The 26,253-nt window shown below is 37.8% G+C and overlaps 1 protein-coding gene across 10 annotated transcripts in view; it reads left to right on the top strand.

Annotated features, from left to right (window-relative positions):
• Window positions 1–26,253, top strand: part of LOC105220190 (polypyrimidine tract-binding protein 1) — a 325,184-nt gene that overhangs the window by 123,665 nt on the left and 175,266 nt on the right. The window contains exons 1-2 of one of the 10 annotated variants that reach the window (XM_054225425.1): window positions 13,188–14,076; window positions 21,380–22,808. The exons of the other annotated variants lie outside the window; for them this stretch is intronic. Of the exons in view, the coding sequence (XP_054081400.1) occupies window positions 22,806–22,808 (3 nt within the window). The 5' untranslated portion in view covers window positions 13,188–14,076; window positions 21,380–22,805. Of the gene's footprint in view, window positions 1–13,187; window positions 14,077–21,379; window positions 22,809–26,253 lie in introns of those variants that run through there. 10 annotated transcript variants of the gene reach the window in all.

The raw sequence follows: 26,253 nt of genomic DNA, 5'->3' as shown, positions 1-26,253 counted from the left end.
GCAGCGCCGCGCATTCGTGCCACAGTGGCAACAGCAGCAGCAATAGCACAACCAACCGAAGACACGGTACCTATAACCAGTCCTCATCTTTGTCTTTATTAACACTTTTTGCATTGCAGATTTTATTCGCTATATTATTGTTTTTGTTGTCGTTTTTTCATTTTCGATTAACGTCGTCGCTGTTGAAAGATGGCGGTTCGTGCGGCATTGTGCGTTTAATATATGCTATGCCGCTCGAGTCGTGCCTTTGTCTGGCAGCCGCGTTAGCTAGTGAGTGACAGCGCTTTATATACATATTTACATACTTCTATCATGCATAAGGCCTCATTTTAGCTACTAAAGGGATCGCCATAAATTATGACTTTCTATTGATTTATTCAGCTAAATGCATTGGATGAGATTCTTGAATGTATTATAATTGGAATAATGTGTTTTGAAAGACAATCTCTTCAAGAATGCTCCACTCTTTTTTGAAAATTTCCTCTTCAATCATACCGAACCTTGTTGAATACTAAATTTAGATGTTTAATGTGCGATACTACGTTTAAAGCACGGAGCCGATCTTCCTACGATCTGAAACCATTGGAACAAGGTTTGAATGAAATGCAACCCTGCTAATAGATATCGAATTGATCCAGATCCAGATCCGAAAGCGGAGTTGTATTAACTGCTAGTGTGGAGACTCGTGAGCACAGACTTTCGTTAAAGAGTGTTGACTCTTCTGAGACCTTTTATCCTGAACATAATACAGTAAAGTGGAAGATTTCAAGCACGAGAGGTTTTGTTAGTCTGAATAGGGTTGGCGTTTCGACATAAATACTGTCCAAATTTGTTATCTGCGGAGACGGAGTTAGACAATATGGATAACTTGTTCTATTAGCCACAACTTCAGAACACAGAGTTCATTCTGGATGAATGATTTGAGGTCCAATTATTACGGATATCAAACAGTTTTAGTGGTGCAAAAAAACCAAAAAAGGAAGATACAAAGTGCCAACAAGAGTTCCCAACGTATCCACATTGATTACCCCTCGAAATAAAACAAGAAGGGTTAATATATTATCATTGGGGTTCACCAAACTGCAACTACAAATCAAGTGAAATATTAAGTGCCTGTTCGGAATGTCGAACAAGTTCAATGATGAGCAGTCAACAGCGGAAGCTGTCGGTAAGGTGAAAAGCTAACATCAAGTAGCTGCCTCTTGCCAGCATCCGAATGCAGCAGTTGTGGCACATGACGAGGGGCTGCTGCAACGGTGCATCCCTTGTGTGCCGGCAATGTGGCAACTAGTGGCGCCCAATCAGATTATGCTTCATTACATTCGTAATCATAACAAGTTTAACCCGCAACCACAGACACTTTTCAAATGAAAACAAGCCAAGCCAAACCAAGCAGGCAATAAAAAGGAATGCAAGAACACTGTGGGAAGTATAATGAGGGAGCATTTGAGGGAGGGCGGATATACAGACACCGCATGTAGGTTTAAAGCTTTGTATATTTATTGGCGAAATTAAGTGAAAGCATAATTACCAGAGCTCAGTGCAGCTAGGCAACTACTGCATTGCTGCGGCGCATTGAGTTTCGCATGTGAGTGTTGCGGTAAAGTAGGCAATTGTGCTGCCACCGCCTGTTGTCGCTTAGGTGCCTGTCTCCCCTCCGACAGTTGAACTCATTCAATGGCATTTGCATTGAAATTATTATTGAAATATTTTCATTTCATCTAGCATTAGCTTCATCGGTGAGTTGACTGTGGCGCGTGGAGGTTGGGTACTCCAAGTGTGTATTTAATCCCTACTGGCTGGGGCTCGCTTGATTGAGTAGCAACATTTGAAATCTCCGCTCCATCGACGACGTCAAGTATTGGTTGCAATTAATTTGCGAATTTCATCGCTTGTTGAGATGAATTCAATGACTGCCAGAAGGGGACGATGCTGCTGCTGCTGTGCTGGCATAGACGCAAATAGCGGTGTATGTACGGTTATAGCATGCCACAAATCGTAGCCCAATCTGTAGCTGTCTAAGAACGCGTTCGAATACATTTACCTCATCATTCCGTTGGCGGCGCATCATCTCATCTGCTAAAGGAGCATTCATCGTCGAGTTTGAAAGCCGTCAGACTAGTCAGCAACAGGCAGTCCGAGTCCGCCTTGTTTAGAGTGGCATTTCTGCAGTGTGGAATTCGAAAAATGCCGCCTCACCGTATTGTGGCATCCACTACAAACTCCGATGTACCACTATTCCGCACCAACTCCAGCGCTCGTACGCAACTCTTTTTGTTGTTTTCGTTGTTCTGCCACTTAGTATACGCTCGGTCTTGTTCTTTTTTCGGCATAATGAGGATGTTTTGCGTCTAGCTTGGTTAGTTGCTGGAAAACGCGCCATACGCTATTGTATGCTGCGTGTTCCTTGCAGCCATAACCATCACTGTTTTGTCTACAAGAAACGCGTTGCAAGTTGCTAAACTCGTTTTGCGCAATTCAGTCGCTTCTTCGGCTGCTAAATGCGTATCTCTGTTGTATAGCCAACATTTCAGGCTGAGATTTTGTTATTCCCCGCTATTCTTTGTATTGCTGTTGACCTTCTTCCAAAATTCTTCCAATTGAACGCACTTGAATTTGAGATTTACTCAATTTTGTATTGTAATTGCTTCAATTTTGGCTTTCTATGTACTAGATTGTTGTTGTAATTAAACATTTAAGTATGACTTACTGCTGGAGGAATCACCGTTGGAGCTGAGTTCGTGGAAAAGGATTTGTCTACGTTATTTAGTTGTCAGTGGTGGTCACTCTGCCCTCAATTAAGAATCATAATTTTCGATATAATTTTGAATATATGGCGCAGAAGCATGGTACGATGACAAACGGAGTTGAGAAAGCATTTGGAATATTCGAGAGAACCGTGCTCCGCAAGATCTTCGGAGCCGCCTGCGTGAGCGAGGTGTTGGTATTCCGATGGAAGATGGAACCATGAATTGTATGAGCTCTACAACGACATGTATATAGTTAAGCGCATAAAGATCCAACGAATGCGTAGATTGCGCGATGTCGTTTGAATGGAAGACGATGTTCCAGTAAAAAGCACCTTGGGGTTGACTATGGAGGCAAGGGTGCTCACGCAACTAATGGAAGGACCAAGTGCAGAGGGATCTGCCTGCACTTGGGATCTACAAACGGTGTGACTTCGCAAAGGATGAAGGCAACTGGAGAAACTTTGTGTTCTCGGCTCAGACCGACCCACGTCTGTAGTACATAAGAAGAAGATATTAAGGCTGATTCCAACCTTGGGTTTTCCTCCAAAATTACTTTGAATATATTCTTCTAAAAAGCGGTCAAAACGAACTGAGGGTATCTGCTGAGGATTCAAGAGGTTTTTGAAACTTGGAACGACACTGCCTTATCTAAAAGATTAACTGTAAAAATTGGCATGTCTTTATTCTCAAATTTTTTTTATTTCATAAAAGATTAACATATAGAGGATTCACTGTAATTAAATTGAATTTAAATAATTAAGCGTAAGGGAAACCCAAAGAATATTGAATTCTTCTTAAAGTTTTTGCCAAAATTACTCCAAAAAAAGAACGAAGAATCGTAATGCCGACCCAACACATTACCAGAGCTCCGTAATAACTCCCATAGCTCTGGCAGCAACAGACCTACACTTTACTTCGAAAGCCGCTTAATGCTGCAACTTGTATTGTGCTGCTCAAATCGCATTGCATTGCTGACAATGAACTTAGTCAACTGCTGGTGCGACGCAAAGCGAATGCACTCTGCTGTTGCGGGTTCATGGTCAAAATCAGCGTCTTCGCCCTTGGCGTCCCTAGCGCTGTTTCAGCGGCTGCTGGCTTTCGCGAAGTTTCACTGGCGCAAGAACGGCAAAAGTGGCTGCGCGATTTCTTCCGCTTTGCCACCACTCGAAGTAGAGTGTGTCCGTCGCTGCGAGTGTGCATGCAACCGCAAACACTTGAGCGTGCAACAATTAGCGTTTACATGCAATTTCGAGGCGGTGTTGAGCAGAGCTTTGCATTTGCTTTTCCTTTATTTTCCTTTTCTTTTCTATTTCTTCCGCCGCAAATAAGTGCTGATTATTGTGCTTTTGTTTTACACGTACATTTCCACGCTCTGCTAATTTCAAATAGAATTATTTTATATCGCACTAACTTCGTTTGTATGTGTGTATTGGTGGTGCACTTAAATGTTGGTAACCACAAAAAGTTGCCCAAAAGCAGCATTCGGTTGCCATGCAATTTGTGCAACATACCAAGAATGTTGCATGCAAGGTAGTGCATAATAATCATTACTACACTTTATTGGAATTTAGTGGTTTTTCACTTTACTTACCTTGGCCGTGGCCGTAACTGCGGCGCATCTACGCCAACGCGGAGTTAGGGAATGCGCCTGCGCCACTGCCACCAACGCGCGGTTGGCCATAACCAGTTCCCATTGCAGCAGCGACATGCAACAGCGCATATGCACACAACGGTCGACATGTTTGCGGGCACTAGGGTGATCCTTAAGCATAAAACTTAAATGAAGATCGCTCTGTAAAATGATTATATCCACTTTAGTACTGATTGTAGACGCTTAAGGTATTTGTGCCACAAAATTCAAATCTTAACCTATCTTATCTTCTTGCTTCTTTGTTAGTACCACCCTAATGTGTATAACATTAGGTGTCTTCTGTCAAAGCGTTCGCTACGAAAAGTCTTGAGTTATTTAAAAACCTTTACGTTCGTAGTTCTACCAATAGGTATGTATTTGTGGCAAGTATGTACGTGTAACCGTGCATGTCGATTTATTGCTGCCGCAGTCAACAAAGCATAAACCCAATTCCACACAAATCGACAACTTCGCCTTGTTCGTCGTGCGCAACAGTGCGCACAGAAGTGTGGCGAAAGAATTCGAAAGAAATCAGAAAGTGGCAACTGCATGTGGCAAGGTCTTAATTGCGCTGCTGCTTTAGCACATACAAACACTGGAAATATTTATTTTTGCCAGCAACTTGTTGTAAGTAGTTTTCGCCGATTATACTATATCGTGTTTAGAGCGAAATTTTGCACCGTGCAACGCTGCACTGAAACGACACACACGCTCACTCACTCATACAAACACTCTCACGCGTGCTTTAGCAGCAGTCACAACTCACTGCTGTTTGCATCAATAAAAATGCGGTTGGTTTGCTTTATGGCTGTGTCTTTTCTTTTCGTGCGCCTCGTTCTCGGCACTCACTTGCAACGACAAGAAGTAAGCTTGCAATGTGCTTACATACGTGCAACATGCAGCGCACGAGCAGTTGTCTCGTATATAGCAGTTAGCAGAAGAAGCAGAGAATTACAGTTGGCTGCAGCAGTTGTTGTAGTTGAAATGAAAATATGGCAATATGGTGGCATCATTGACTGTGTGGCAATAATGCAGTCTCTAACTTGTTCGCTGCTTGCTGTCACCTCTGCCATTGTTTCTAAATTATGTCTTGTTGTTTAGGTGATCTTTGTTAGCTTAGTCGTCTTTCTTAAGCCGCTGGATCTCTACTGTTGACTTAATAGTCTCTAAATTCTTATGTTTTATTGCTAGATTCGTTGTTGTTGTATGAACGAAGGAAATGTATATACGCAGACTCGACATGAGTTCATCATCCATATGGTGCTACACATATTCTTCTTGAGAGCTTGGTTAGCCGGCACAGTTTAATATTGCCTCCTTATCTCATCTCCAGTAGATGCTTGAATAAGATAAAATCTTACGGACTTGTGCTCAACATTGCATATTCAATAATAAATAATCGAACACACCAGAGTTTCAAACTTTGAAACTTGTTGTTGGGAGCTCGGAGCTGAGACTCTTAAACCAATACTCCATAGTCCTGCAGGTATCTAAGAGACTCCTTGCTGGCTCTACATAACTAAACCAACAAATAGTCTCGGTGAAACTTAGTCCCAGAATTATATTTGGCCTGAGTCTGGAAACCCGGTCTCTTGCACTTTCCGTATTTGAAATTTGTTCTGCTTGATCTAACATTCCTTGAAAATATTGGAAGAGGCAGCAACTCTTCCTAGATTCTTGTTAATGATTTCCTTACACTTAGTGGTAAACAGCTTGAAGTTGTCCATTTAATGGATAACTATTCAGCTATTTTGCTAGTTCTAAAACACTTTTTATGGAAGAAATCCGCACGGTGTGGGATGTTACTGTGGACCATAGATAGAACCCAGAGCTCCTTGAGTAGTAGCCACGTCATAACAATTTCTTTGAAAGAATATTAATTATAAATGATCTGGATACTGTGGATTATGTCTCTCATTTATACCGTCAATTCCATTGTCTGACATAGAGAGTTCGGATTCATTAACCTTTCCCGTAATTCGTCTGGGTTATATAAAGCAGTTCGAAGCAGATATTTTCTCTTATGAGATATGCTCTGGATGTTTTGAAGTTTATCCCACCATCACCTACTAGTCATAACCACATAAGGTCACTATTTTTCCCAAAAAATTGATGAGACACATTGAGAGCCGATAAGCGCATCTGAAGTAAAATTAAATCCATATAAAGTAATACTAAATAGATTTTGGTTTTCTACGAGCTTCACCGCATTATCTTTTATGAAACTTTAAAATCTGTCTTGGAAAGCTTGACACCCCAAACGGTTTGGAACAAAATTGGAAAGCAATAATCTCACTATAAACTGTGTAACGACTACCAATAAGTGGTCGTGACATAAAAGTCGTCTATTACCGCGCACATAATCGTAAGTATTTAAATTTTACTATTCCACGATGCACAAATTGTAGAAGGGTCTGCCGTTTTGGGGCGCACGAAATAATTTCACTCACTTTTACGCGCGTATTTTTATTATTTTTTTGTAATATTTTTTGTTGCTTTACGCTTGAAATCTTCGCGACGAACGACTTTTTAATACCACTTTTTATATGTTTCTCTTTCCTCTCATTACAGGTAAGCCTTGTAGACCAGCGCAATTGCCGTAAGCCGCCCAAAACTCGAGCTGAGCGTGTGTGCTGTTGTTGTTGTTGCATGTAACTGTATTTATGTTTCACTTATTTATTTATTTAGTTGCATAAAAATACGGATAAATATCCTTGAAATGAGTACGCAAATAATTTTATGAGCAACACGAATGTACAACAACAACAATATGAGTACAGTGGTAACTGAGTGTTATGTGTGTATGAGTTTGTTGCATTGTTGGTTGGTTGGTTGTTGATGGTGTGGTAGTTGGGTGTTGTTGTTGTTGTAACTGCTGCTCGCATTTATGCAAACAAATTAAGCGGAAATCGCATAAATCGCTCGCAACTACAACTGCTGCAGAATCAATAACAATTTTATGTACGTACGAAACGATTTCGTCCTTCGATATGGCATGGCATGGCAGCGCGTTGCTGATTCTGCTTACGGTTGTTGGTAATGAAGTGGGTGATGCTGAAACTGCTGGCTGACTGGTTGACTCAGCGCGGTAACGAGGGAATAGTCGCAGGTAATAAGTTGTAGGGGTGTATTTTTCAGGTTGACGGCTGAGTGATTCCGCTGTGAGCTTGGCTGTTGGGTCACTTGGCGTGCTTTGTGGGCCGAAGGGAAGCGGGTGTGTTGTAAGTTTATTGACGACATCATCTGCTAAATTCATTTGACGCCATTTTAAATTGCATTTTATGCTGACATCGTCGACTTTTTGTTACATAAATAAAAAAATATGAACATCTTTCTATAGATCCGAAATCCACTCAAATAACATAAATAAATGTATTAAAGAAAATCCGCGCGCAAAACAAAGCTACAAGCTAAGCCGAAAAGAGTGTCATCGCTTCCAATTTAGATGTCATTAAGTTATTAAACTTTATATCAACTTCGGCCGGTGCAGTCCAGTCATCCAGCCAAGCGCCCACATGTATACTCCACCCCGCGGTAGTATTACGCGCTGTTGGCATTTCCACCTGCAGGAAATCACCATAATCCGCACAAATGTAAATACGCCAAAGCGCGCTCGTTTTGCCTACTGCTGCAGGAAATGAAAAATTTACAATAAAAATTGCACCAAATCGAGAGAGTAAGAGAGAGAGGGAAAAAAGTGAAATGAAATCACAAAAAAATGCACGCAAAAAATGCCAGCATGGAAACCGTGCCGGAAAATGTGGAAAACGGCCCGCAAAATGTTTCAAATGAAGATAAAAACTTTGCGCTGCAACAACAGCAGCAACAATGCGGGCGCGCAGGTCAGCGGTGAAGGTGTAGTTGGCGACGCGATTTGCTGATTGAGCGCATCGAATGTAGCGGCTGGCTGACTGGCTATCTGTGGCGATGTGTTGCATTGGGGGTCACTCGTTCTTGCAATACCATTTCATCCATGCCATTTCGTGCAATTCACTTTCGATTCGTTTTCATGTAAATCTGTGGTAATCCTATTGAAAAGGGATACCATGCGCGCATACCCACATACGTCCGCCCACTGGCGCAACAATGCAACAGTGAAATGCACTGTGCACCCGGCCTCACTGTAGAGCCCCAGAGCGCTGTAGCGCGTTGTTATGCATGGGGGATGCGGGTTCTTTCTGACTTGATGCGTCGTCATTTTAGTCTGTCGCGCGCTTTGCCACGCTGCCGCACACTGATTACAATGACGCGCATACATTGGCCGCTTTGTTATTCGTGCAGTCATCATGTCCAGTGTCCAGTTGTCGTCGTCGCCCCCCATAGTCCTTTAGTCATATAGTCGAATCATGTATTTATATAACCATTTGTTATTTTTCTACGATTTTATTTTTTATTTCAATGTTCATATTCTTTATTTCGCATCCATTTTCATTCGCCTCGCGCAGTTTGTTTTCGCGTTTTTATTTTGCGAGATTTGTATTTCTGTTGTGTTGCCTTTTTAATAATAGTTAAATCGCTGCTTCGTTTGGCTGGCTTAGTTGCGCTGCAAATGCTCGACGGAAACGCAGGTAAAATGGCAGAAAAATATAGCGAGAGAATTGGTGATTGGGAATGCGCGTTGTAAACTTTAATTGGTATTAGAATAAAATTGAACACGAGGATTTGAGTGTAGTATGGCACGCGCTTATTTTTTAATGGACTTATTCAATGGCTCTGTGAGACCATTAGTTAAATTATACAAGTACACGCGTAATCTTTATTTGCTGAAATAAAATGTGGTTATGTCGAGTCTTTCAACGATTTTTACTATAAGCTACTATATATATATAGATACTATATAAATAACATTAGTTAATCTTAGTATACCAGAAATCCCCCGCTGAACCCTCTCCGAGGGTGCCGACATAAAATAGATACCACAGCTTTACGACTGTAGCAGGAATGGACTAGAACAGTCCGTCTTGTTGTAGTCGGGAGGTTTATCGGCTTTATCGTTGAGTGTTCGTTGTTCTATAATTACGCAGCGCTCAAAGATGAAGTCTTACTTTGGTAGGTGGTACAAAGAAGGGTTGGATCAAGGCCATCCGGGGGGCCCTTAAATAGCTCAAACCAGAGCTCATGGAAACCTGGCACGCTCTGCAATAAGATAGCCTTACTTGCGTAGCGGGATCTATGCGCAAGCGGACCTACACTTACGCCTACAATCGGGGGTCCAAAAAAAAAAACAGAGTCTGTCGCATCGTCAAAGAAGCCGGAAATAACCAGTTGTTCCGAAGAAAGGGCTTGAGTTCTAAGAGGAGCAGTGAAAAAACAGAAGCTAAGCTTGGTCTAGAGGCAAAGGCGACACTAACGCCAATAAAGCAACAACATTGGCGGCGGCTGGATCCAAGTTAAGTAGTCAGCGCCTGACTAAAAAGGTCAAGGAGATGCCAGAAATGAGATACATCTGCAACCGCCAATCAATCAGGAGCTCACGGAGGAGGCTAAGACAATTTTAGTGAAGTCAACAATTATAGTGAAGCTTCTAGTCCATGTCGAGGAGTATCAGGGATTGCCTAATGAAAAAAGTAACAGGGTTTTATTTGACTTACTTCTTATGTTCGGTTTGCAGTGTATTGATACTAAATTTACAGTTACGTAAGAAGTCTTGACGCGATTTGTTTACTAATTTGGGTAATGACCAACTAGATTTCTTTATAGATGACTTGTTATGCGAATCTGTAGGAAAATGTTTTTTTTTTCAATTAAAATACAGGGTGGTACAAAAAAATTCTGAACGATAACAAAAAACTATATGATATTCTTAAATTTCAATGTTGTGACTAAATCCCCAACCGTTCTATAAGTTTTCGTTTATGATATATTTTCAGGTTCATTCAAATTCAAATAAAAATTAACGTTATTTTATTAAAATATTGCCTCGGAGCTTTGAAAGCTATCAACTCATTCCAAATAGCTTAAAAAGCTTCAACGACATCACTCTGAAAGTGTGAAAGCTGCTGTTGCGCTGCTTTATGTAAAACAACCCCTGCTGGAGCAGACACTGTAAATAATGGCAAACTACCCCAACTGTTTCACATTTCTCCAGCTGTAGATGGTGGGGCGCGCATTTTCTTTGCGACTGCGCACACAACATTCGGAGTAAATCGTTGGCGGCGTTCGGATGTTATGCCGAGGGTTCATGAGGGGTGGCGCGCCACGAAGGCATACGTATTGCTTGTACAGCATGTGACTTTGCTTGGGCGGTGGGGTGGCATGAGTACGGTTGTACACTCACCTGAGCTGCGCTGCTTTCCCCTGCGATAGCCGACCTACTGACTTGACTGTGTTCGTGTGTCGGTGTGTGCGATTGTGTTTTGTCGTCGGAAATGTGCAAGCAGGTGTAACAATTATTTTCTCGTTGATTTTTCTTTGACGCATGTGCTTCACTATGCACGTTTGTTTGAGGGTGTTGCACACTGTGCTGCTGCGTATGTTCGCCCTTTCGCTCGCACCTGCTGTCTGCGCTATCTGTCTCCGTTATTTGGCAGTAATATTATTACGCCAACAATAACAATGAACGCAACGGCACGGCAACGATAACGACAAGCATCAATAGAATAGCGCTGGCAAGCGGGTGGGCAGCAGCAAAGTATAAGCGTGTTGGCACACAATGTGCGCGTTTTGTCGTTTTTGTTAGTCGTGATGCGATGCGATGCAATGCGATGCGGCACGAAGGTGAAAGCCGAGCAGCGGCTAACTATGCTGTTGGTACCGTTAGCGCGCGTCCATACAATGGGTGCAACCCCCATGCACGGCCAAGCGCACATGCCGTCTAATGGGAAATGCTCGGTTTTCCGACAGCAACAACGCAGCAGCGGAGTAACGGCGTGGCGGTGCGGCGCGGCGTGGTACGGCACTGTTGAAGCTATGACGCATGCGATAATTTCAGGACCAACCGGCCGTGCGAACTCGAAGGTGGGCTGCCGCCTGCACTGACTGGCGGTTGGGGCGACAGTGGGTAGCTGAAGTGATAGTCGCTGTCATGAATTCAACAGGATTATGCCACTGCTGTTATTGTAGGTTGAAAGCAAATGCTTTCCCTCTCGTTGGCCATGGAGTAAAATGTACGACGAGCAACTGTTGTGTTATGCGGGTGGACTGTTGAGCAGCGTTAGTTAGCATGTTTATTTGGAATTGTTGTTTATTTAACTTTACATTTTACCGACTGTTATCTTATCTGTTGTATCGTGAGGTACGCTGTAGTATACTGAATTGAAGTTTGAAGTGAATGTAGCGTGTGTCACTATTTTTTTCTTAATAAATACATATGTACGTTGGTGTGTATGTGACTTTCTGTAAATATTGTTATTTTGAATTCAACTAATTGTTATATTCAATGGAGAAATTTTTTTTATTAAATAATTACCAAAAATAATTGAAATGCGGAAGAAAATGTTCCTACCAAAAATCGTGTATTTGAACTGATCTCTTGATATCTACCCTACGGAGGATTTTAACTTTTCGCTAAAAGTCCATATTATTAAGAAATGATCTGTGGGTCTAAAAGACCTATTGATTATTCGGTCTCCCTATTCAAAAAATCCTCAAAATTATTATTGCTTTGATTATCTGAAAGTTTAGTATTTACTCTAAAACACTTACCACTTTTAGCTTACTCTTATACAAGGTTTTGTGTCTTCACAAACAGTATAAGAGCACTAAGAACTTCCGAACTCCTGTTTCGAAGCTTGGTGTTGTTTTGTTGTTTAAAAGAACTAAAATAAAGTCATCATTATCACACCAATTGTGTGAAATATCCATAAACAAATTGGCACTACTGCCTCAGGCACTACTAGTCTAATACACACAATCTAATTGGCATGAAACCAGCACATGAATAGTTGAGGATGAGTACAAAGATTTGAAAACAACTACGATTTAGAACACAAAACCATTTACAAATAAAAGGCAAGCGTTGTGTCTTTGTTCTCAATGAACGGCACACGGAGGCGCAGCGAAGTAGGAAAAGAAAGAACCAGAGCGCTCTAAACAAGCCGCTGCCACTGTGCGAAGTTATTGTTTAGCACATAAGACAATAATGAGCATAACAGGTAAGCGGACAGCAGTCAACAACCTGTGCGAATCGCAGAGAACAACAAAGGAAACGAACTTCGCACACCTGAGTTGAAGCACGAATTAGGAGGAAAGTAAGAGAAAGTTAAATGCTCTTCAGTCAGTTTAGGAGTACGCGTTGTAGTTTGCTCCGAAAAGCCGAGTGTGAGCGTAAAGACGAAAGTGGAGAAGTGAACGAGAACAGTTTAAAGCCAACGACAGAAGAGCAAAACCGAGCTGAAATCAAACATCGTGCTATACACCGGAAGGTGTACGAGCACGAGAAACGAAACTCAGCAAGAACAAATGTTAGGAGTTTGGAGACCGACGGGTGCGTGGGGAACGCAGCGGCATGGATGCGTTGCCTTCGACTTTACCAAGTCGTGCATGTGGATGCCGATGATGAGGAACGCACAAACACATACAAACCCCCTCAAACACACACACACTCACGCATATAAAGTTGGCTTGAAGAGAGTCGGTACGCCAAATAGGCAGGCAGATGACACAATACCCGACTGTGTATACGCTCACTTGTCGGTGTTGATGGTGTTGGTGGTGGTGGTTTGGCGCACATGAAACGAATACATACGAAAGTGTGGCGCACGACGACGAGCATGTAGCGACGAATTCAACAGTTTCAAAAGCCGAACTCCGAATGCAAAAAATTGGTATATTACCTTAGAATGCCAGTCGTTCTTACTTCAGTCTTCGTACAGTCTTTGCTTTAACCCGTTCCAATTCTGTCCGCCGTCGCTCTATTAAATAATAACAAAAATAACAACAACAACAACAAATAAACAAAATAATATCACAAACGAGTATTCGCATCTTCAACAAAAAAAATCGAAAAAAATAGAAAATAAACGCAAAATAACAAAAACAACAAACAGAGTTAGAAAACGCGATATTTTCAAATATCCCAACAGCAACAGCCGTGGCGAAAACTATCAACAAGCGCTAAAGAGCAGCACACGCAACAGGAGCGGTTTGTGGAGTGGAGTGGCAACAGCAACAGCAACAGTGTGTATCTCCGAGTGTGTTATCAACAACATTACCGCCTTCGTCGCCTTTCGTCGCCAACACTCCGTACCGACGTCGCAGTCGCCGTTGAAGTCAGCGCCAAAGTCGAAGTCACAGTCAAGCGTCAGCAGTCGAACGTCAAAATATACGACGATAGTAGCAGCAGCAGCACCACCACCACCACCACCACCAAAAGGGCAGCGGAGTAGGCAGAAGACGTACGACTCTGCACACAACGCACACAAAATTTCAATATCGAAATCAAAGTTGCGTTCAAATCGAACACGGCCGCAATAGTAGCAACACCGTAGCATCGTAACACGCGGACGCTCTCGACACACGACACTCGAGTCATAGCAAACCTTTTTACCACACTTATTACCACTTTGCTAGTTACTAGTTACCAGTGCAATTTCGACAACGTCAACGTTAGCAACCAACAGCAAGTTGCAAATAAAATCAATTGGTTTTCGCGTGCAACGTGTTGTTTTTGTGAAAAATTTGTTTTCCGGAAAAAATCGAAATCTCGAAAATCACAAAAAATCATAAAATCATAAACAGCTTTAAAGCGTTCTTTAGGTGAGAGAAATCGGCGGAAGCAGCAAGAAAATATTGAACAATCGTCAATAAGAGTTGGTGTGCAGTTTCTAATTTTATGGTTTTGAGTTTTCAATTTTTTTTGTTTTATAAAACTTTGTGTTTTCTTAAAGCTTAGAGCGTGTTTCTGAGTTTATCGTGAAAAAGTGAAATTTGAATATTTTTTTAAGTGAAATCTTGTGCTAATTTATTTTTAGTAATATTTCTAAGAACTAATATTTTTCAAGTTCCACGCAGTCTATTTTTCGTAATCTTAACGAAGCTGTGAGTATTTTCACGTCTTAGCTGAGCTATAATTATATTTTAGTACACTCCTAACTTTAGCTTTCCAGCTAACCTTTAACTAACTAATTTACTAACAAACATACTAACTAACTAATTTACTAACTAACTCACTAACTAACTTAGTAACCTTTTTATTGCTGTCACTTACACTACGCTAATTTTCAACTATTTGCTCCAACGATATTTGCTAAAGTCTCGAGACATTAAAGTCAAGTTCAAGTACACTGCTTAGTACACAAAACTCACGCACTTTTTAAAGCATGTTTCGAGGCGAGATCGAGCTCACGAGCTTTATGGTAGCTGTTAGCAAAAAACTTGCGCTACTTGAACACTTAAAGTATGATAAAATATAAGTAATTTTGCCAAGGAAGCGTGCGAAAAGAATTGCTAAGCCAAGTAACAGCGACTTTGAAGCCAGCAACAAACACACACTCCAGTCTACAACAAGCAATGTGGGCAGGCGTATGAGTTGAATGAGTAGTCGCGACAAAGGTTCATTGATTCTTTAAGCAAGCGCTTGTGTAGCTTATAAGCCGCGCTTAAACAACAACAACAAGCAAGAATGCGTACTGAAAAAGAGTTGAAAAAGAATTGGAAGTAAAAATATTTAAGCGAAGCAGGAAAAATATGAGAACTAATAATATAAAGAAGCGCAAAAAGTAGCCGGCTTTAAGTAGACTACAAACTGGCTAAGACACACACACAGAATGAAGTTATTTAATGAACGCACCAACACACACGCAGCGCGGCTTTCAGTTGGATGAGAGTGTGTGAAAAAAGTATGGAAGCAAATCAGAAAATATATTCATTGTGGTCGGCCAAATGTAGCGTACGGACCGGGCTTGAAAATGACGAGTCAGCCAGACAGCTAACTGGTCATAAACACACACACACACACATACAGAGAAACAAACGCTTGAATGCCTGCGACCGGCGAAAACACGTTTTCTTGCAAGCGCCGAAAAGAACCTGTGTGTCGACGCTGAGCTGTACGAGCGAGCGGCACAGACGAAATTATGAATTAAGAACTCGAAAGACCCAAAAGAAATCACACAGCAGAGAGCGTAAATAAAGTAGAAATGCTGAAAAACAAAAGCAAAAAAAGAAATCAACGAAAGAGTGCAGAAATGTGTGAGCGAAAAAAAAATTAAATAATTGTGTCTGAGCAACAATTTTTGGGAGTGAAAAATAAAGCAAAACAACAACAACAACCCAAAAAAAAAGGTAACATTACAAAAGGGAATAATGAAAAATTTGTTGGCCAAACGCAAAGTAAATTGGTAAAGAAGACGACTACTATTCTTGGAATTACACGAACCAACAAGTGAAGCCAACAACAACAGCAGCACACAACACAGGTATTTAAGCCAAAGTGGAAAGAATGAGGGAAAGAAAAAAGTAATAAACGGTTTCATGGCGGCCGCAACGCAAGAGCGCATAGCAGCGGTAGGAAAAATACACAAAAAAGTGGTCAAAAGTTGTTATTAAGACGAGCCAGGAGAGAGTCAGGCCACAACATACTAGGGCAGCCAAGTCAAGTCAAGTCAGTCAGCCAGTTAGCGGCGAGACGAGTGTAAATTACAATAGCAACAACACAAAAAAATAATAATAAATGATGTGGGGCGCGCACAACAAAGCGCGCTGCAACTGATGGACGGACGGAAAATTAACAAAAAAAGTCGGAAAATTTACAACAACAAAATAGTCAGAAAATCAACGAAAAAAATATGGTCAGAATAATAAAAAATGAGGAAAAAATCCGAAAAATAAAATGAGAATTATTATGAAATTCCATCCAGAATGAAATGAAAAATCATATGCCTAAAGAAAACAGCAACAAAAAGTGTGGAAAACTGCGGTGTCATTATCACAACACAAAGCAAAAAGTCAAAGAAAAACACACAGCGTTATTAGCTGTGCGAGCATGATGATACGCTTAAATTGTAGAAACAGCGGAGCGTACTCAAGGGTGTACTGAGCGCACTTGCCACAATGCCACACTACACAACATTTCGACGTAATTACTTACGTATTTACGCACACATAGCATATGAAAACTAGAAATATTTACGTGTGGTGGAAGACAGACAGACCATTGCCATAGAAGAGAAGAAAAGAATTCTTTATGAAATAATTACAATAGCAAAATGAATACAAATGATCTATGAGACACTACACGTGTAACCAAATGACTACGGGCTAAACGCTTCCGTTGCTGCTGAGTACGCGCTGAGATTGAAGCGCTGACTTGAGCCATGCTTTAGACTATTCAGCCAAGAATTTTGGTTTTCAAGCAATATTTCTTTGTTATTTGCTCTTCTATCGCCTCAAAAAACTCAAATTTAATTACTGCTAACTTTACTATATTTTTCTGAAACATCTTGCTTAACTCTTCAACAGACAGCTTCATATTTTAGCCACTATTTAGAGAAAACAATAAGTTTTCAAAAAAAAAATATTTTAAATAATATAAATAAACAACAATAAAGCGTGACAAGTAAAATCAGCATAAGAAAAAGTCACTTGAGCCGCAACGTAAAAAATTTTGTAAGTAAAAACGAAAATAAATTCACGCTTTGCCAAAAAAAAAAAAACAAAAACGGCCGCGCAGCAACAGCCAGTAGTCGCTGAAAAGCAAGCAGCCAGTGCCAATGTGTTTGTGCGTGTGTGTTTGCAGTAAGCAAAAACCGGTAAAATATTTTAACAAAATTTTGTGCGTGCGAACCGAAAATCGCGCCAAGCATAGCCGCAAGCGAGAAATCAAAAACACAAAGAGTTCAGCACAAAAAAAAATAAGTCTAAAAGCAGCAGCAGCAAAGTCACAAAAGCGCAAAACAACAAACAATTCCAAAAATATTTGGTTAACTGAGCAAAATTGAAAGTCAAGAGCGTGAGCAAAAGGAAAAACGGAAAAAAATAGTTTTATTGTTACTTTCTTAAAACGCCAAGCGGCCTAAAATATAGTTAGTCAGTAATGATTATTATTTGCTGTGCAAGTATTTTAATAAACTAATAGCCTTGCTTTTGAGCGCCTTTTGAGACAGATATAATAATTATTTTTAATTTTTATATTTGTTTGCCTTTGTTAGTTCGCCGTGTTCAAGCGCCTTATTATTGAGGCATTTAAGATTTATAGCAGACTGATGTTTTACTTTGCTCTCAAGTTTCACTAAAACACTCTTCGAAGTTTCGTTAATTCAATGGAAGTGCGTGAGTTCTTTGATATAGCAAAAACTGAAAATTTTAATGGAGAGAAACTCTTTGACAATTGCTGCGTGTAGGCCTCTGGAAAATTTGCAAAAACTCGCTAAAAATTTTGGCAGCCTTGTGAAAGAGCAAAATAATAAAACTAACCAATATTTAATAGACTTAATAATATTGATTTGGACGAATAATATTCGATATTTAGTTTTATTAAATAATTTCCTGTTACTTAATTTCTTAAAAAAACAAATTTTTTATATATGTGATATATTTATTAAATATTATTTTCTTGCTAGCTACTGTAAAATTATTTATAAAATTTTCTGAAAAAAAAAACTTTAAATTTGTTACGAAAATATACTGAAAAACTTCCTATATAGAGGTTCTTAAAAACATGGAAGCATTTGCTCTTACAAAATGTTGTTTCAAGAAAAAACTAATGAATTTCTTTAATTATTTTAGAATATTTTTTGACAAAGATTCTTTTCTAAAAGCACTACCATAAAGTTTATACTCAGTTATCCTTCTTAAATGCTATCCACCCTGAAAAGTATATTCCATAGCACTCAAACTTAGCAAATGATCTCAAAAATGGTTAAATTAAACCAAAAGCGTAAAAAGAACAATAAATTCACATGAATGATATTTTAAATAAAAAATTGAAAGAGCAATGAAATTGTTGTTATATTTCATTAAACATAATAAAAATCGTTTCTGAAAATTTACATAATTTATATTAAAATTAGGTTTCGGAAAATGTCAACATTTTCCATATTTAATACTGTATTACTCTGGCTGTAATTTCACATAAAATGTATCCAAGAAAAGTCACTCGGATCGTATCAGATTTTCCCTCATATAAAATACTTATTTAGAATAGTTAAACAATTTGGTAATAAACTACCCACAAATCCAGAAATCATTGGAATTTTTTTGAAAATTTATTTTATTAAATATTTACTGTTGTTATTCTCCTCAAAGAACTATTCTAAATATTAGTTGACAAATATTTGCATAAGTTCTTAAATTGAAGTGTCCCATTTGTTATATTATCTACTTAAACTTTAACCTTTAAGTCAAGAACTATTCCTCTACCTTAGAACAAAATTTTTTCGAGTATTTCTTAAACATATATGTACGCTAGAGCACTCAACAGTTTTTGAGAATCAATTTCTTCTTCAGGTCTAATTTGTTATCAGAATTCTGTTTGAAAAATTAAAGGATTATATTCCAAGTTCTTTGGTTTCAATCTGAATTTATAATGTTACATTTTAAGAGAGAAATAATAAAATGTACAAGAAAAATATCAATCTATATTTTTTCATAGAAACAAATATTTAAGTACAATAGAAAATATTTGGTAATGCATCTAGTAAAGCAGATAATCCTAAAAAAGTTTAAAAATTATTTTATAATGAAATGAAAAGAACTCTTCTGGCTGTTTTAAGTTTCTTAAACAGTCTCAAAAAGTTAAGAATTTCAAATATTTTTATCTAGTTTTCAAATTCAAAAATTTTAACCAAATTTTTTTCAAAACTTAGAGAATTTAGGTCAGTGATTTTTTAAATAATTATTTTTTGTGTGAATTTTAAATTATATCTTATTAAAACCATTTCATTGCTTTGATTTATTAATAAAAGATGAATTTTTTAAAAAGCTTTGATTTATAATTTTCATATATTTTTAAAGTACATAACCACCAACTTAAAATAAAGTGTGTGAAGCAAATATTTTCTATAAAATAAATTTTTAAACAACTATTTCTTAATATAAATAATAAGAAAAGCGTTTTATATAAAAAGCGTTTATAATAAATATATTTTATTGCAGCGACAGCATTTAAAAAAACGCATTAATAAAAATCAAAAACTTCGGTGGTATTTTATCCTCTGTCAAACCAAAGCTTAATCCCCCAAGTCATAAACTATTGCACTCATAAGTACTTCACTACTCATAAACCAACTGAAAACTAAAACGAAAAAAGTAAATTTCAATTTGAATTTGAATTTATACTATACAGCAAATTGTTGCTACATTTTTAGTATTTATATAAACCACTTTGGTGTTATGTAATTGCACAAAAAACAGTAGAAACTGTATTACTTGAAAACTAAGGTACTAAACCAAAAATAGGCGCTAACACTACACTTTCACAGTAAGCGAAGATCTCAAACTTTAAAACGAAAATAAAAATTTATCAAAAAAAAACAGAAGATTTATTAAAAAAACAAATTTACAAGAAGAATTTACAGTTAGTGCAGCTGCAAGTGTTTAGTTAATTTAGAGCTCGAGTTCTGCACTGAAAACTGTGAAGAAAGTAATATATTTGTTGTAATTGTATTTGTGTTTTTAGCTAACATTAGCAAAAGACAAGCCAATTTTGTAAAATAATTTTGAGCAAAATTTAACAAATAAAAATAAAAATATTGTATTTTTAAGTAAACAAAAGGTTGTTGAATATTTGATTTTACGAGCAGATTATATAATACAAAAAATACATACAAATCATTTTTAATATTACATATCAGTGTTAGAACAATTGTACCAGTAGTGTTAGTTGTCAGAGAAAGTAGGAGAGCTTGGTGGTCGAAAGCAATCAGCAGTAAATTGCAGTGAAAATCAAAGTATTGTAAAAAGGTTGTTAACGTAACAGTATATCAAATAAAGAGAAGAAAACAAAAAAGTACACAAAATCATTGTAATCAAAGTCAATTTCGAGGCATATTTATAGGCGGCACAGCAGCAGCAAATACACACTTAGTCAATCAGCAATGCGCATAAATTGAGAAGTGCAAAGCAACATTCTCCAAACTGAAAAAAACCTTTTTGTGAAATATTTCCGCGTAGACAGAATTAAATAGCAAATAAACAAATAGATAAAGCAATTTACTTGCAAATATTTCGAATTAAGTAAATTAAGTGGTGGCGAGCAGCTACGGTAATATTAAGGACACAAATCAGCTTTGGTGCAACAATCAAACGCATCAAACTGACAAGAGAGTAAGCGTTTTGACAATCAGCGAACGTTAGCATATACATATATATAAATATACAGAGATAAATACTTGGAAGTGGCTGGAGACAGTATTTATGAAAGTAGCAAGCATTTAGACATATTAGCAAACAAAAATATTTACCCCACAAAAAACATTTAACTGCATCTACAACTTGCAACTCTAAACTTTTTAGAAGCTATACAACCTTTTTATAAAGAAAACTCAAGCAAATCTCAAATCTTAAATACTGCGTATCACAATCTAAAGCTAACTCAAGCGCTGTGCGTACTAAATTCGGAAGAAGCAACGCAACTTTTTACCAAATCGAGCTGTAAATCTATCATTAAATCTAAACTTGACAATCCAAAAATCCCCACTTTTGTGAAAAGCGATACTTCTTAGACCTCTACTCTTGCTATACAACAAGAATCTATAAGAATTTTACGACACTTTATATAACTAAGTAAACTAAATAATCAGCAGAATATATATAACGATATTACTCTATATACTAAAACATATTTCATACTAACTTATTCAACTTACTAACATATATATACAACTAACTGTGTTTCTGTATTACATTTATATATTTACTACTTGTAGCGCAACTTTGACGTGATTTATATAGAGCTAAGCGTAGTTGAAAACAGAAAGTTAATTGCATTCAATTGAAAAACATAAATTAAAATTAGTAACTACTGCACAACTTATTGACAATCTTTCTCTTATAAAATATATATATATACTTACTCTAGCGGCTATTTTTAACAAAATCTTACATAAAAATATATTTCTAGCTGTACTCAAGCATTTATTGATAACTACGCGTTAATTAAACGCACGCTGTGTCTACTCAATCATATTGAAGAAGCTATTCAAGCATATTGAAAGCTGTTCAATCACATTAAGAACTGTTCAATCACATTTAGAACTGTTCAAGTATATTAAAAAAACTATTAAATCATTCAAAAAAGCTATTCAATCATATTGAAAAGTATTCAATCATTAAAAAACTACTCAATCATATTAAAAAACTATTCAATCATTTAACAAAAACTATTCAATCATATTAAAAAGCTATTTAATCTTATTAAAAACTGTGCAATCAGATTGAAATCTATTCAATCACTTATACATACATACTTGTGACAATCTACATTTTCTTGAAGAAAACTTTGAAGAAGTCTATATTTACTCTCAAGCGTTTCAAACTTTACCTACAAAGTATAACTCTTACACGATTTTAGCAATCAATCAAATACACTTATACATATATATAAGAGAGTATAAACATTTATTGTAATTATAAAGGCAGAGTTATTACTTAGCCAAATTACAGTTAAAAGTAAGAAAAACATAAAATTTTAACTCAAATAAAATTTTTTTGCTAATTTCAAGTAAAAAAACCCAAATTTTTAGCACAAACCTTGTCGAACAAATTAAGTTTGAGACAAAAACAAAAATACGAGATTTACAAGCAAATGTGTAGTATTTTATTGAGATTGAAACAAAAGTGAAATTACTTTAAGTAACGGCATATCAATTACAACACAAAAAGCAAAACACATTGTTATTGTAAAGCAACAATTTGCTTGCCAAAAACAGAAAAAAATTATAAACCACACAATCATCACTACGTTTTCATACACATTGAGAGAATTAGAAACCTTGTGTCTCCTTGCCAACCGTTCCCCACAAAGAATCCCTTGCATATACCACGCAACGCGACGATTTGCGCAAGCAATTTGAAACGAAAGTGCAACAAAATCAAAAGTAAAACGACAAGCAGTCTACAAAGACAACAGCTTATTCGACAAAAAACAACAAAAACAAACAAATCAAATTAAAGAAAACTAAAAGTGCTAACAAGAAGTTGAAGCTATCAAATCAAACTAGTGAATATAAGCTAAAGAAATAAACAAAAAAAAATCAGAAACAAATTTAAAAAAATATTCAAAAATATTTGAAACTAAAAAAGAGTTCCTTCAAAAACAATACAAAACAACCACAGTGTACAAGTGTACAAGTGAAAACTAGAAGCCAACAAAGCGCTAAAGCAACAATTTCCCAAAAAAAAACACCGAATTCAACAATTACAACAACTGTCTTAAAAAAGCATTCACCATTGACGCGTTAAAAGAAACGGTTGCAACAACAGCTTCAGTAACAGCGGCTTTGGCAACAGCAACAATCAAAGAAGAACCGGTTAAGAAAGATATAATAATGGTAAGCGCGAACACATGCCTACATAATAATTAAGACAGAAGTACAAAAAAAAAAAACAAGAAAGAAAAAAACATAAAAGAAAAATCAGAATTATGATATACTTAGCTTATTTAAAGAGTTCTAGACGAAAAGTTAGTAGCGCGGCTTGTAGTGAAAAGCCGCGAGATAGACGGCTGGGAATTGTGAGATTTTTTTTTTATAATAAGCGCTAGGTAATAGTGATTACATAACTTAATGTTGAAGTGTTGCGATAAAATTTGAACCAGTTTCTTACGCTTTTCTGAGAATTTCATTTATTTAATAGACGTACTATTATTATCTAATTGCTTTTGAACTTATTTCGCTTTTCTGAAATGTACTCTGTTCTCCAGTTTATAAATAATGTGCGGTCCCAGGGAAAATTTATTTGTATATAATTTAATATAGTTTTACACTTTTTAATAAAAAAATTTTAGACATTATTCTGAAGCAAATATGTTCCAAAGAAGACATTTCGGATTAACCCTTAATTTAGTCAATTTGTAAATGATCCATTTGTACAATTATAGAAAAAATTTGTTAATTGACTCAATTTACTCCCTTCTATTTTTGTAATTTCTTTATGAGAAAATATGGAGTTTTTTATTGAACCCTAAATAATAAGAGTTCTAAGCTGAAAGAGTGTTTCAGAAGCTTCTTTAATTTAGTTGATTAACAAATAGTTTCCAACTTTCTAATTGACTCAGTTTTCTTCAATCAGTGTCTTCATAGTTTTCAGGTTTTAATATTATTCTATACGCCTTAGGGATTGTTAAACGTATAGTCGTCTATAATAATCCAAATGTTTTACAAATAGAGCTAAATCCCTAATTGACTCAATTAAGGTGTGAGTACATTAATTGCAGCCTTCCACCAGTTGTTAGTTCTTCAGACAAAATTATAAGGACCATTACAACTAAATTTTGTTTGATCAAAAATTTAATAAAACCTGGTAAAATAATTTTAAAAAATATTTAAATTTGATGGAACACAAATTTATCGCAACACTTCGTTGAAAGAGTAAATTATGCTCCCAGCGCAATAATCAAACGAAAAATAAAATTATTAGGCTCTCACTAAAAACAAGCAAATATATCGATGACTTACTTTCTAACCTATAATTCAAATATATTTTAACTAATACATATACTATATACATATATATAAATTAAAACTAAAACTGTCATCGTCAGTTTAGCACCCGTTCTTAAGACTTTATATTGCTTTAACTGCAAGTTTTACAAAATATAAAAAAAAGCCAAAAAATGCAAATAATAATTTATTCAACTTAAACAAAGAATGTAGCGAGTTCCGAGTTTTTTACTACTACTACTTGTAGCGAACGCTTCACTGCATTTTCAGCTTTTCGTCGACTATTTTCCGCCAAACTAAAACTTTTCGGTCTGTCCTTTTTCACCATTTCACTAAGTTATATTTGCAACTTTATACCGTTAAGTTTCGCGTCAATCTCTCTACACTTTTCGACATTTATAATCCCCACGCGCTATCTCTCTGTCTCTCAAACACTTAGTTCAACTGGTAGTCGTTAAGCTTTCATATTTTTTTCTTATTTTCTTAATCAACAACTATGCAAAGCGAAAAAATACTAATATATATAAATACTTTTTATTAAAAACAGAGAAAACAATATCTAAGCAATATTCTCGTTTTTTTCTACCACTTTCTTGGCACTTATTACTAGCAGCTGCTCTACTCAAGGTTTTGTTTTGAGTCTTCTCATTTTGCTTTCTGGTTAACGCTGTCACTTCAGCTTACTCCACTAACTTTGTATAACTCTTACTCACTAACTATCTAATCTCTCTCTCTCGCTCTTTCTGCTAATTAAATAACTTGCAAAACGTTTTTTGATTATAACGGTTATGTATTATATTTATATATTATATTATATTGCATATACTCTCACACATAAGAATTGCATTATTTCATCACTGTCACCAGTACATGCCCCCCAACATAGAAATCACCACAAAACGCATTTAAACGCTGCCTAAAATCATAAATGAGAACACTTAACAGTACATTCATTGACACACATACAATACATAGATACATACATACATATGTACATAGTACGCACGTAATTCGCATAACAAAAACAATAACCAAAAATCAACCCAATATCACAACAGCAAATGCAATTGTTGCAAGCACTACCGGCGACCACACACCTGCACCAGTTGCACCAGACGACGCCGCCACCAACACAAGCGACCGCCTATCAGGCGTACCCGGCCGCCATGTTGCAGCAACATCAGGCGCTGCAACACGCGCAACAACAGCAGCAGCAGCAGTATCAGCTGCAACAGCAATACCACTACCAACAACAGCAGCAACAACAACAACAGCAACAAGTGCAGCAGCAACATCAGCATCAACAGTTGCAAATGTTGCAGACATACATGCAACTGCAGGCGAACAACTTGGCCGCCGCGGCTGCCGCCAACAGTGGCACAGCGACCAAGTATCAGGCTGCCGCAGCAGCTGCAGCAGCGGCCACTGCCGCCGCTATACAACAACAGCACCAGCAGCAACAACAACAGCAGTTGCAACAGCAAATCACATCGCCGCCGCTGCCGCTGCCACCGCCGAGCGCACAACCACCGCAGTACTATGCCGCGAGCGCAGCGCCACACCAGCTGACGCTGATACCAGCGACGGCCTGCAATGGCGCTGCTGCGGTTGCCGCCGCCATGTTCGCTGCGGCCAGTGCCAACAACAACCACAACAACAGTATACATGCATCAGTTGCAGCCGCCGCCACACCAACCAACAATGTAAATAATAACATGCTTAATCTAACTGCAACAACTACTACTAGTGCTCGTAATGCAGCCAAAACTGCAACTGCTGCCGGCGCAGGCATTGGTGCCATCAAACGCAAAGTCGGCTGCAGCATCGGGCTGTTGGCTGTGCCGCATTACAATGCGTCAACATATCATAAACGCAATCACAATCATAATAACAATAACAACAGTAATACGGGCGGTCACAGCACCTACAACGCCGCACTCCTCCAACACTGTGGCGGTACTGGCCGTCGCGGCGCGGCGACTGCAGCGGCAGCCGCATTGAATTACGGCGACGATGACAATGAGTTGCGTTGTGCCAACGCGTCGAACACTCTGCTGTACGCGGGCGCTAGCGCTGACGTGCCAGCGGCAATGGATTTGGAGGAGTCGGAGTTGCTGGATAATGATGATGTTGATGATGATGATGAGCATAATGGGCTTGCGTGCTGCGTCGAAGGTAACATGTCGACTGGCAGCAGCTGCAGTTCGGCGTCCTCTGATTGTTCTTCTATGCCATCGCCATCCTCTGCTACCACTACTACTACTACTACTCCTCGTACTACTCGTACTACTACTACTACTACACTCCACTTAACTTCTCCTAAAAAGGTTTGTGT

Source organism: Zeugodacus cucurbitae, chromosome 2 (genome assembly GCF_028554725.1).
Source record: "Zeugodacus cucurbitae isolate PBARC_wt_2022May chromosome 2, idZeuCucr1.2, whole genome shotgun sequence".
NCBI lineage: Eukaryota > Metazoa > Arthropoda > Insecta > Diptera > Tephritidae > Zeugodacus > Zeugodacus cucurbitae.
Note: the sequence above shows the minus strand (reverse complement) of the source record. Positions and strands in the feature narration are given on the sequence as shown.